Here is a 12660-nt window from a genome sequence, read left to right as displayed (position 1 = left end):
ACTGAACAGTATTGGTAGGTAGGAGGTAGTTCGTGTGGATCCTCACGGGTTTAGAGTATTTACAACTGGAGTCCAAGCGAGCCCCAGACTACAGTAGCTCCTATAGCGCGGTAATCACTAAACTAAAAACCCAACAGCCAACCGTAGGTATTGCACACAACCCAGCAGCGTCACGTCCACGTTTTAACGGTCTTACAGTATATCAGGCACCCGTCAACTCTGATGTTAAAGTTGAAGTTCGTTGAACTCCGTCCCATGCACTAACGCTTCCCTCGTAGCCCTGTAAGCGTCGAGGAACCAACAACAATACCTACCACATTCCTGAAAACTAAGGTAGGAAGAGTGCCCCGATAGGCAGGTAAGCACTACCTACAAAAAGGAGTAGAAAACGACCCATAACATCGTGATGGGTAATAACTATAGTATAAACGTATTCCCCTTCCTTTAAAATGGCGGGTTTCGGGCTCGGGGTTGGAAAGGGTTTCCGGTCTGGCGTTCAGCACATACTGCAGAGAGTACTGCAATGCTTGCGCCACTGGAACTGTATAGCCAAATCCGGCTCATCTCACAAACATACAAGGTCTTGAGTACACATAATGACTTTGGACGTGGTTGTTTCCTTCTATTCACTCGTTTCGTTGGCTAGATACCTATGTGTATATATACGACTCCTGCTCTTTGCTGGATACTGGCTTGAACACTATTGCGTATCTAGGTACCTAAGACGAAGCGTTATACACAACAGACTCTTCGTTTGCCTCAGCTGATATCCTATACAATCGGGATAGCCCCTATCAACACTGATATAGCGCCTATACACATACCGAGTAGCACGTAATCTCTAGCATACGTACCAAGGAACCCCCGACAGCGAACCATGGAGCAGACCAACGACTTGAAAGTTTCCAAACCTTCATTTACTGATCGTGAGGGCGACACTGAGTCTTCGATAACAATGCAAGAGAAGGAAAAAGACGACTTGGCGGACACCGAACTTGCACCAAACGCTAGAGCTCAGGAGGCGAATATAGATGGGTTGCTGGTAGACAACGAAGCAGTCGAAAACACCGAATATATATCGGGGTTTAAACTCGCCCTTCTCCTGTTTAGCCTCGTCACTTTCTTCTTCTTGCTCATGTTAGACTCGTCAATCATTAGCACGGTGAGTTGACGCACTTGAGTCCTCTTCTTGGGCGGACACCTATTAAGGTATGAAGACAAGGGCTAATAGTGGACTGGACAATAGGCTGTACCGCAAATTACGGCGGATTTTCATAGCTTGCAAGATATCGGCTGGTACAGTGGTGCCTACCAACTTTCCAGGTATCCACCCCTTTTCCTGTGGTCATGAACAAAGGTGAAAAGAGAGTTAGCTTACAAGGTCATTTCAATAGTGCTACATTGCAGCCTCTAACCGGCAAGGTGTATACTCGTGTCAGTGCCAAGTGGGTATTTATATCCTTCTTTGGCATCTTCGAGCTTGGCTCTTTGATTTGCGGGGTCGCCCAGTCCTCGTCCATGTTCATCGCGGGCCGATCCGTCGCCGGCATAGGTAGCTCGGGACTCCAGAATGGTGCTTTGACAATAATAACTGGCGCCGTCCCGCTAGAGAAGCGACCCTTTTATATGGCATTATTAATGGCATGTAAGCTGTTATTCCATCTCCCGAGAAGATGGCGTTGAAAGGCTGACACAATCGCTCCAGTCGGCCAGATAGGTATCATTGTCGGGCCATTGCTAGGAGGCCTGTTTACCCAGTATGTGACATGGCGATGGTGCTTTTATATCAACTTGCCACTAGGTGGTCTTGCTGCACTCTTCCTCGCCTGCCTGCGCGTACCCGACCAGATCGAAAAGCCGCAATTCTCGTTCGCCATGCTCCGTAAGATTATCCCGGATCTCGACCTCGTTGGCTTCGCCATCTTTGCACCCACGGCTATAATGTTCCTCCTGGCACTGCAATTTGGATCGGCTGATTATCCCTGGAATTCCTCAACGGTGATTGGGCTTTTTGTAGGTGCTAGTGTTGGCCTTCCGATCTTCCTGTACTGGGAGTATCGCCAAGGTGACAAAGCTATGATACCGTTTTCCATGGTGCGTAGACGAGTCGTGTGGGCTAGCACCCTCCAATATTCATGCTTAATGATTTGCGTTTTCGTCGGTTCCCAATATTACCCCATCTACTTCCAGGCTGTTAAGGGCGTGGGTCCAACTCTCAGCGGTGTGTACATGTTACCTAATATCCTATCCTCGGTGGTGTTCGTCCTGATCTCTGGAGCACTATGTAAGTCATTCTCTTCAGTCCCAATATCAACCGTGACTTTATATGAATGTGAGCTAAACAAAAGTATCTAGTGACGAGGCTCGGTTACTATCTTCCATGGGCGGTGTTCGCTGGCGCTGGCACCGCTATAGCTACCGGTTTGATCTCAACCTGGAACCCCAATACCACGGCGGCTGAATGGATCGGATATCAAGTTATTTTCGGTACCAGGGGTTGTGGGATACAATCTGCTTTGGTCGCGCTTCAGAACACACTCCCACCCGCACAGAGCGCGATAGGAATTGCTTTCCTGATTTTCTCGCAGAACTTCTTAGCGGCGGTATTTGTGGTCGTTGGTAATACGATCTTCACACAAACTTTGCTGAAACAGATTGCTGAGCTTGCGCCGTCTGTGGATCCTACGGCGGCGCTTAATGCGGGTGGTAGTGCTCAAGCAGTCAGATCCCTAGTACCGGCTGGTAGTCCAGAGCTCGATGGCGTGATATTGGCCTATTCCATCAGTTTTCGAAATGTTTGTTACCTGATTCTCGCCGCTGCGTGCGTGAGCTTTGTGGCATCCTGGGGTATGGGTTGGGTGGACATGAGGAAGAAGAGAGAGCCGGGAAAAGGAGGAGCATGAAGAAAGATCCTTGCTTATAGCAGTTGTACGACTCACCATCCGGGTACTCATCCGCTTGAAAGGTATTGACATGGGAAGGACCGTTAATAGATTTAATGACCGTTTTATTATCCTATCGTTAATATTCCCGAAAACTTAGGCCGAAGTCGAACAGTCACCTGTTGATTACTAGACGACTACTGCTGCTGTTAGGTTTGAAGTGAAGAAACCCGATCTAATAGGTCTTTAGAACACGTGGCGGGATAAGAACTAATAATATATGACGGTACCCATGACCCGGATAGACCGGCCACTTGGTGTGATTTAGTTAGATGAAGGTTGTATTCTCGCAACGTGTGCATCGGAGAGATCAGTTCGTGAGTGTTTGGTCAATCCCTTCCAGGAACCAGGTCAAAAAAACAAGGCGAGGATGAAAAGATGAAGAGATTTTTATGAGTTGTCTTTTTTTCCCTTCTCATATGCATATCTAGCGCGCTTATAATATAAGAGCAATAGGGCTGTCGGGTGTCAACGATGGAATGATAGTTGAGTGCGTTGGCGTTGAGTTGTTTCAAAGAGAGTTTGGGTAATAATTCAATAATTCATGATTTTTACCAGTTCCTGGGACTCATGTGGACATTGTGGAGTTTAAAAAAGATCCATGGAGCTTCTAAAGTTCTAGTACTATGCAGTAGTGTTACACGTACCCGTTGGTGAAGTGGGTCTATTACACAATACCCCTGGGCCCTGAGGGTAAATACACTAGCAGGGGGGCCCAGTAAAGTCTTAGCCACGACTTAGCCATCAATGATAATTGAATGATTGCCTCAAGTTCGAACAATTACCATGGTTAAGCCACATATTGTCAGTGCTGGGAGTCCTCATGACCCACAAAAGGCGCGCGAGTAACTAGACGCCCTTGTCTCTCACCCAACCGTCCCGACCCCCCTTCATGTTCCTTAATTAATACTACTAGCAGTAGTTACTAGTTACATACCTGTACATCATCTTACAGTATGTACAGTACCATAGTTTGGCTGAATATCGAACACTTTTGACTCACTAGTAAATGGGTTCTGAGTTGTGAAAATGCTAGCCGGGCTGTGCATCACTGCATACCGAAGCCATGTTATGATTAAGTTAATACAATGCTGGCGTTTGTCATGAGTTGACTACTAATACTTCCCATCACCTCCCCTCCTCTTCCTTCCATTCCCCTTCCCTCATTATAGAAGTCTATACATTCTTTTGCTCTTTTGCTCTTTTGCTTTTTTTGCTTAGACTTATATAGAAAGACATCTATTTTCTTACACAATCGCATTATTCATTCGAGACAAAAGGACAATGCCCTTTATTCCCAATACTCCCGAATCTCTCATTGGTCGCTCCGACTCTAAAAATCCAGCTACGACATGTCGAGGTATCACCTCCGGGGGCCGTCCCTGTCGCCGGGATCTAAACGCTACCCCAGATTCTACTCCAGCGCCCCCTCCTCGTAAATCCAATAAGCTACGCGTAGACGATCCGAGTAACCCCGACCTTTATTGCTGGCAGCATAAAGATCAGGCAAGCTTGTCCGCAAAGTCCACTCCAGGAACAAAGCTGCACGCTACGCCCATTCTTGAATCCCGCGCAAGCTTAGACACTCTTATTGACCGGCTTGGTATCGTTGAGGCGCAAAGGCAAGGACGGAAACCAGCGCATGCCGCCGGAAAGCCTAGTGACGGCCGGTATAATGAGAAACCATCGCAGTCGGGCCACACGGCCAACGCACAACAGAAACCCAAGGCGAAAGGATTCAGCTGCTGCTGCTTCACCATCCCTGAACTAGAGGAGGAGCGTCCAGTGCGACCCCAGCCCAAGCCGATACAGCAACAGCATGCGCCTGCTAGGCCTGCTTCTTCTAGACCGCCATCGTCCCAACACCATTCAGCCCTTCCTTCTCGTCCCCGGCCAAGCACTGGGTCTTCGCAACGTCCTGCCGATCCAACCAAGTTGCAGACTTCGACATATTTATCGTTGATTCCGGCAAGCGCATCGCCACAGACGGCTTCGCAGCTTATAGCAGAACTAGCCAAGCCCATCTCGCAGCAAGATGAAGCCGGTTATATCTATATATTCTGGCTGACTCCCGAATCGCAATCATCAACTGCACCTGCCGAGGCAGCCAAGTCGCTCCTATCACCTCCCCGTCCGGACGGTGGTCGCCAGAGACGTACCAGCGACGTGATGGAGTCGTTCGCTGTCAAGGGGGGTAAAGCTGGATCGCCCAAGAAAGTCCTTTTGAAGATTGGTCGGGCCTCGAATGTCCAGCGACGTCTCAATGAATGGAAGCGCCAGTGCGGTTATAACCTGTCGCTTGTCCGCTACTACCCCTACATTTCCTCCAGCCACCCATCCACGCCTCGCAAGATGCCCCATAGTCACAAAGTGGAGCGGCTGATACACCTGGAACTCGCGGGGGCCGGCCTCCGAGTAAGCGACAAGGCCAATTGCGAAGCCTGCGGCAGGGCGCATAAGGAATGGTTTGAGGTTGATGCTAGCAAGCAGGGCATTTCAATGGTTGATGAGATTGTCCGGCGCTGGTCCGACTGGGATGAAGCCCAACCGTAAATTGTGTATAAACACCTGAAAAAGGTGCACATGATATCATGAGATCACGAGAACACGACGAGCATTTTTTTTTTCTTTAACGCGTTAACTATCCGGATATAAACATGGTCGCACTCGGCTTGGTTGGGGTGCATAGGTAGGTTAGCATAGCATATAGCATAGGGTTATACCTTTAAAGCAAATGGGAATACGACTGACTACGTCGACTTTCGCAATTTGAGCATACCAGTGTTGGCCCCCTTTGTGTGATTTGACCCCTTAATGGATGCTATTATATCTGCCACACAAGCGGTTGCACTGCTTCGAGTAGCATGAAATTCCTCCAACATACATATTTATCTCAGCATTTCCTCCAGGAGACCCATATTGGTGCAATCCACCCGACGACTTGGACCACGCCGCTGCTATCAAGAAATTGGTAGTATTGGTGTTGGCTCCCATGATCTAGTGGCATATTGTAATATAAAGTCAGCGCAACGATAGGTTCCATTTAATGCGCATTTACTGCAGTCACAGTCACAGTTGCATCTTTCAAAGTCTGATGGACTTGTGCTCGTTATGTTGATTGTTGTGCGTCTGCGATGGTACGCTCGTCTGTGCCACGCCACCGTGGCGCTCATAATCGAGCTTTGAGGGCCACCTTATCAGATCGCACCATTCATTTTTAGGGAGAATACTGAACAATATCTGGTGTAGGGGGGCGGCGCGTAAGAGAATTTTGCTTAACTTGTGCAATCGAAAGAATACCAAAAACATGCCCATGTACCCGGGTATATGTCAACGGGCTTCGTAAGTGGTTTACTAAACGGAGGAATGTAACCTGTTGAAAAAAAAAGTATCTTGCATGCAGCCCGGGTCCTATAAGCAATCCTATCCGAAGTATCACTGATGTTCGGTCGGGAGATCAATCGGTGAGCGCCGGATCTCATACCGAGCGGTAGACAGGAGGTCTTGTCTTGTCACGGTCCTTTCGCCCCAAAACCAGCTTCAAAACCAGCTTCCTGTCTAGTCTAGCTTGGGATGTTATGTGCGCTGCCGCATCCTGACATTTCTTACTTGCTTCCTTCCTGCAGGCGAGGATGCGCATTATTATGGCATTCCGCCGCGGGGCGTTCGCGCCGAAAGTATCTGTCCTAAGCCATTGCTGACATGCATGCGACGCTGTCTCTGCACCTACGTAGTCATGTTTTAAGGGTCATCATTCCCCTTTGTTTGTTCGCCTCGTGGCAATCCTGACCCCAAAGTTTTCCGCATGCGGTGCTTTAAAACAGTGCCAATGTTTTGCGTGATTTTCTATGTGTAGGTATTACTGCCTTCGCTGAGACACAATTCACGGTCCACGACAAGGTCGACAAGGACGAATAGGTAGAGGAAATGGCAGATGCTTCAGTCGGCGCGGATCACGATGACGAAAACGCAACACCATATTCGGCGGCTTCAAGCCAGACCGTCTCAGTCGCTCAAAACGTATCGATGGTATCGTGGGGTAGCGGCAGCGCACCATCGTTGCCCTCGGTAGACAATGATTCGCAAGCAGTTAGTTTTTGTTGCCAGCGAGCGGACTCGGTCACACTTTCAGCTGACATCTTGATAGGATACTCATTCCATATCTGAGAGTGTAAGGTATGATACGCGATCGATGAGTGCCTAGAAATAATGAGGTCCTGACCAATCTGAAGATCCTCGACCGTCTCTCTTGACTCGAGCCTTTATCACTTCGTACAGGAAAATGGCCGAACCTATCATCGGTATAAAGAAGGAAGTACGACATACCTACTATCTACTTACTGTAAACCGTAGTGTCAAGCTCTTCGCTGACATTGTGTTACAGGATACTTCCTACCAAATGATACTGTACGTTTCGAAGGAAATGCGCCAGTCTCTGCCGACGGCTAATACCTTGGACAGGCAGAACAGGAACGACTAGGTAAACAACTTTGTGTAGACGGCTCTCTTCGAATTGCTAATACCTAGGATAGACCTCCAGCATCAGCTATTCACCATAGCCATCGGGAACAAGCTCAACATTGCGCCAATACCAGACAATCCTCAACGAGTTTTAGATATTGCGACAGGTGTGGCCAATTGAACCACTTACCATGTAATACCTACTTACTAACCTGTCTCCTAGGAACTGGTATTTGGGCTATCGAATTTGGTTCGACCTTTCTCCAGTTACTTACTTTGCCCCTATTTAGGTAGACACTGACCTGTAATAACAGCCATCCAACACCCCGAGTCCGAGGTCATCGGGACAGACTTAAGCCCTATCCAACCCCAATAGTATGTTCACTCATCCAGAAATTTCCAGTCAGCTAGCCAAGCTATCAGCGCACAAAGCAACCCAGTTCATCGACAACTACCTACCAAGTGCCCCCTTACTAACAGCCCCTCCCCGTCCCCAGCCTACCCCCCAACTGCAAATTCGAAATCGACGACGCCGAAGACGAATGGACCTTCAGCGCCCCCTTCGACTTCATCCACGGCCGCGCGCTCATGAGCTGCTTCAACGACCCCCGCGCCGTCGTGCTCCAAGCCTTCGCCAGCCTCCGCCCCGGCGGCACCATGGAGTGGCAGGACGCGCTGTTCCCCATGAGCTACGTGGGCGAACCGCCGACCGCCGCCACCTCGGCGCTGTGCCGCTGGAACGAGCTCATGCTCGAGGGCGTGTCGCGGCTCGGCAGGTCGTGGAGCAACGCGCAGCACTACAAGCGGTACTTCGAGGAGGCCGGGTTCGAGGACGTGGTGGAGAGGCGGTTCTACTGGCCCACGAGCCCGTGGGCGAAGGGCGCGTATTTCAAGACGGTCGCGGCGTACTTCCAGGCGGACATGCTGGCGGGGCTGGAGGCGATGAGCTTGAAGGTGCTGGGGGTCCTCGGCATGACGCCGATGGAGGTGAGGGAGTTTGTGGAGGAGGTGAAGAGGGATTTTAGGGATACGAGTGTGCATGCGTATTTGACTGTGTGAGTTTGCGGCCCCCCCTTTTTTTTTGTTGATCGTGCCTGGTAATCGCTATCTACTAGGTAGGGGGTAGGTACGCAGAAAGCAATTTAAGAGATGTGGTCGCTCATTTGTTTTATTCAGGACTTATATATATGGACGGAAGCCGCAAAATCCGCGGTAGCGATGATGAGCAATATTCGGACATGGTGTTTCAAAAAAGGGGGGACAGAGATCTTCTAACATATGGATTAGAGGGACGACTGGTAGCTACCTACTTAGGCATCTAGTAGATTAATCTACGAGATTCCACGTACTTTCATCTACGTATTGAGCTTCTGAGTTAAGTATCTTCTAGCCTCGGTTTTCTTCTTTTTTCTTTCTCGATTAGCGCTTAGGTATGAAGTACCCATGCGAAAGGAAAAAAACTGGTAGCACGATATATGTGACTTCCAATGTCCACCCCCTACCTTATGCACCTGTTATTTCAAGCCAGGTGAGTCGGCCGAGGTTTCTAAGGTCTCACGTCCCGACGGTTTGGTTCGCGCCTGCGGATAACACGGGGGTAACGCGGAACTTTCGTACATAATCTGCTCATCGCCTAATCTCCCCGATCCCTTACTTTAGCATTGGTGAGCTTTGGGAGGTTGATTTATGGAAGCCTGCCTGCCTTCTAGGTAGCCATGTAACGTCGTATTCAGCTCACTGGGCGTCGCTTTTAAACAGGAAAGTGTTGGAAAGAAGGGTTGTTGTAGGTGATGGTGTGCCTCTCGCTTTTCACATGCGCGATTACAAGAGAGACTTCCGTCGGTCTGGTGAGTAAGTGCGAGACTTGGTAGGAGTTGTCTGGCCTTGGAAAGGCGACGTGAACTGCTGGATCCTGGAACTTTCATTGCATTTGCTAAGTGTCTACCTAAAGTGTTCATGGGATGTAGAATCTTCACGGATTTGCTCTCGAGATTTCCCACCAGCCAAGCCAGCAAAAGCGATCATTTACCCATCTGTACTGCCTATTGCCATTTTTCAGATAACTTATGTACATACTGTTGCAGGTGCCTCAGGCACCATAGGCTCCACTAGAGCCATATAGCCCATATGGCCGTATGTTGGCACTCCGCCACCGTAGTTAGGAATCAAGTAAGCTTCCTTCCTTTCCTCTTCTTTCTTCTTGGTTGCAGTTATGCTGCAACACATACAAACCAAGGTTTCCCTCTCTCATACCCTTTTCATCGCGTATGGAATTCATAGGACTATCATAAGCCGTTCACTCCTAAGAGCGAGTGTCTAGCTCAAAACCCGACGTCAGTTCAATGATACCGCTACCCCTAAATTAGTAGCGATTAACTACCTACGTCAGGTCAGCGAAACAAAAGGTCAAATGATTCTCTATAAGAAATTTTCACATAGGCCTCGGCTGTCTGCATTGTCCCTGAGAGTGATTCAGGTTATTGGTACTTTACTTGGAGTAAGTCGTGTATTAGCCCAGCGCTATAGCAATACTAGATGACCTTTACGGAAATGAGAGACTTCCAGGCTACTACTGAACTATACTCATACCTAGGTAGGTACGCATCTACCCGTTTCTCGTTGATCCATTTCATTTAGTATACAACTTTCCCTGATTTTGTAGGCAGCACTGCCACTAGGTGTGTAGATAGGAAGGCTGGTGCCACGTGGGTAGGTATGCAGATTGAACAATGCTATGTCGCTGCAAACTTGAATAAGATATCGATCCCCCGCCACGGGACTCAAAATCTTGGATACTAGTTTCGGTTAGTTAGATTTCAACGCCGTGGGAGCCTGGGAGGAGGTTGAAGGTCGATCGGATATAAGGCAGGATGGAGATCAGCGTTTGATTGTTCTTGCTGCGAGTACCTATGGTAAATCTTAGATTATTAGCCATCGCCTAGAGAAGAATATCGCATACACCTACCCGTCTCTGTACTAGCCTAGTAAACTTGGTCTGGAGATAGTGTGCCCATTGCCCAATCTACCCCTGACTTGTTCCCCCATCCCAAGACCCGTCCCCGAAGCTTATATGCACTCCGCCATGCTAGGAATTTTAGGCTCCCGTACTAACAAGTTGATATTTCACTTAGAAATCTAGTGTGTATTTTAGTGCTTGATAGCCGCTTTTGGCTAAGGTCTCCCTCATTTGGAATGCGGAGTTCTAGAGGCCTCTTATAGGATAGGCTCCGACTACGTACCTATACTGACCAATCAACTCTAAGGTGAATGTCAAAGGGGGAAATAGTGGGAGAAGAAAAGAGAATGAAAAAAGGGGGGAAGAATAGATGAATTATTAGGTACCTAGCACTCAACGGTTCTGGATGCGTGGGGTGAGAGTATGAGAATGATTTGTAGAGCATAGGTAATTTAGCAGCAGATACTTACCTACTAGGTACCTACTCAGACTGTTAAACAACTATACACCGTAGACACTTTGGATATGTTCTTCACTTAGTTACTTTAGAGGTGCAAAATAATTTTGAACCATTACATTGACATTATTTGTATACGTGAGTTAACTCGTTAATATATCTGATTTGCATGAAACCATCACATACCAAACCAGGTAGGTATCATATCATCATTAGAACTTGCCCATGCCCATCTTCATCCCCAGCTTAAGTAAGCTCAGCCCCGGCCCCAACACCCCTTTCCTTAACGACGGCTGTGACCTCTTCCCCTTCGCCGCCGTGCTATCACCCGCCGTAGTCGTAGTGTTCCAGTGTGTCAGGATATCCTGTATGAGCGTCGAATTACCAAAGACATCATCCAGGAGATTTGGTATGGAGACCTGGCTGCCGTTGGTAAAACTACTAATAAGGTCGCCCACCAGCTTAACAACGGGGATCATGGACGTGACGCGGCGGTTGTTCAGGATCGCCTCGATGAAGTGGATGTGCTCTCCATTCACGACCGTCGAGTTCCCCGTCGCGTCGATCTGGATGTTGCCCTCGCTCAGCGCGTCCCCCTGGCTGCTCAGGATCGTGCCGAGGTTCTGGAATACCACGTCCAGGTACAGCTCCCCGTTGAAGTACCGCGTGTTGTTGCCCGGCGGGATCAGCACGTCGTACACCGTGATCAGCCCGATCCGCAGGTCCCCCGACATCAGGTTCAGCGAGAGGTTGCCGATGCCCAGGGTCAGCGCCCCCCAGTTCGGTAGGTTCAGCGTCCCCTGGATGTTGGTGCCGTTTGCTTCCGCCGGCATCATCAGCTGCATGTGCTGGATTCCGAAGCCGCTTAGCTTGTTCAGCGAACTGACTTCTACCGTCTTCTGGATGTGCGCATTCGAGTGCAGCGCTCCTAGACGGACGACGGAGTCGCCCCGGGTAGATAGTTGGACTTTGGGGTTGTCGAAGACGTTGCTGAACCAGTAGATGAGCTCCGTCTCGTTGGTTATGGCCACTGTCTGTCCGGGGATGTTGATTTCTGTCTCGCCGTCCACGTGCATTTGTGGTAGAGTAATGTTGACGAAAGGTGAGAATTCAGGCGTCTCTGCATTATACATGAAGAGTGTCACGGGGTCGATGTTCGCTGGCAGTGGTGTATCCAGAGACGTCGTGATAGATACGTTGAGTTCCTTGGATGATACAGCTATGAATGCACCGCCGTATACAGGCATAGCCTGATTATCGAGAATGCGCTGCACAATAGCCGGCACAATTACCAAGAATCTATGCCATCAATTAGCACCCCTATCAATTAGATTTCTGGTTAAATACTTACAAGATTGGTAAAAGAATTGCCAAAAGAATGATAGACCCTATCAAGTACCACCACCAGAACTTTCCACAGTGACGCTTTACCTTCTGCTTCTTCGTGAGAGGAGCTGCTGCTGCCGTCTTCTCCTGAACGTGGTCAGCCGAGGAGGCATCGTTACTAGGCCTTTCCGCTGCATTCGCGGTCTCTTCACCATCACCACCCCTCGCGCCGTGCACGGAGGTTCTAGGGCTTGTAGGCTCATAGTGGGAGTTGTCTTCTCGAAATGCCGATGCCATGATGAACTTGTCTTAGGCAACATCAAAGTGCCAGATGGCGAGATACGGCAGAATACACATCTAAGAACAAGTTGACAGAAACGTGGGGGAGGACTGAGAAGTCATACATAGTACATATCCCGGCGTCATGACATGTGAACCAACTACTTCTTCTACCATGTAGAGCTAGCTACCTGGGGCTCACGATCTATCGGCCTCGGAAGTGCCCTCCCCCTCAGATC

At 49.1% G+C, this 12660-nt stretch overlaps 4 protein-coding genes across 4 annotated transcripts; 3 read left to right on the top strand and 1 right to left on the bottom strand.

Annotated features, from left to right (window-relative positions):
* Nucleotides 1–877: 877 nt before the first annotated feature.
* On the top strand, nucleotides 878–2903 carry GGS25DRAFT_522257 (putative MFS multidrug transporter; the record flags this gene model as incomplete). The annotated part of the gene is made up of 5 exons (XM_049264196.1): nucleotides 878–1162; nucleotides 1247–1323; nucleotides 1395–1645; nucleotides 1706–2284; nucleotides 2356–2903. 5 exons carry the CDS (start codon nucleotides 878–880, stop codon nucleotides 2901–2903), a joined length of 1740 nt encoding a protein of 579 aa, XP_049117221.1.
* A 927-nt stretch (nucleotides 2904–3830) lies between these two features.
* On the top strand, nucleotides 3831–5716 carry GGS25DRAFT_492894 (DUF1766-domain-containing protein). The gene has a single exon (XM_049261218.1). The coding sequence runs from the start codon at nucleotides 4227–4229 to the stop codon at nucleotides 5493–5495; it is 1269 nt and encodes a 422-aa protein (XP_049117220.1). The 5' UTR covers nucleotides 3831–4226; the 3' UTR covers nucleotides 5496–5716.
* Nucleotides 5717–6647: 931 nt separating this feature from the next.
* On the top strand, nucleotides 6648–8727 carry GGS25DRAFT_303344 (S-adenosyl-L-methionine-dependent methyltransferase). Its single transcript, XM_049257665.1, has 10 exons — nucleotides 6648–7031; nucleotides 7090–7118; nucleotides 7175–7257; nucleotides 7327–7349; nucleotides 7404–7422; nucleotides 7475–7570; nucleotides 7627–7653; nucleotides 7718–7778; nucleotides 7901–8458; nucleotides 8580–8727. The coding sequence occupies exons 1-10, from the start codon at nucleotides 6870–6872 to the stop codon at nucleotides 8617–8619; spliced, it is 1098 nt and encodes a 365-aa protein (XP_049117219.1). The 5' UTR covers nucleotides 6648–6869; the 3' UTR covers nucleotides 8620–8727.
* Nucleotides 8728–11028: 2301 nt separating this feature from the next.
* On the bottom strand, nucleotides 11029–12439 carry GGS25DRAFT_522254 (uncharacterized protein; the record flags this gene model as incomplete). The annotated part of the gene is made up of 2 exons (XM_049264195.1): nucleotides 11029–12115; nucleotides 12168–12439. 2 exons carry the CDS (start codon nucleotides 12437–12439, stop codon nucleotides 11029–11031), a joined length of 1359 nt encoding a protein of 452 aa, XP_049117218.1.
* Between the last annotated feature and the right edge of the window lie 221 nt (nucleotides 12440–12660).

Source organism: Hypoxylon fragiforme (assembly GCF_022984875.1).
Source record: "Hypoxylon fragiforme strain CBS 206.31 chromosome Unknown GGS25scaffold_5, whole genome shotgun sequence".
Taxonomy (NCBI): domain Eukaryota; kingdom Fungi; phylum Ascomycota; class Sordariomycetes; order Xylariales; family Hypoxylaceae; genus Hypoxylon; species Hypoxylon fragiforme.
The sequence above is the reverse complement of the archived record's forward strand: the minus strand, read 5'-3'. Positions and strand labels throughout refer to the sequence as shown.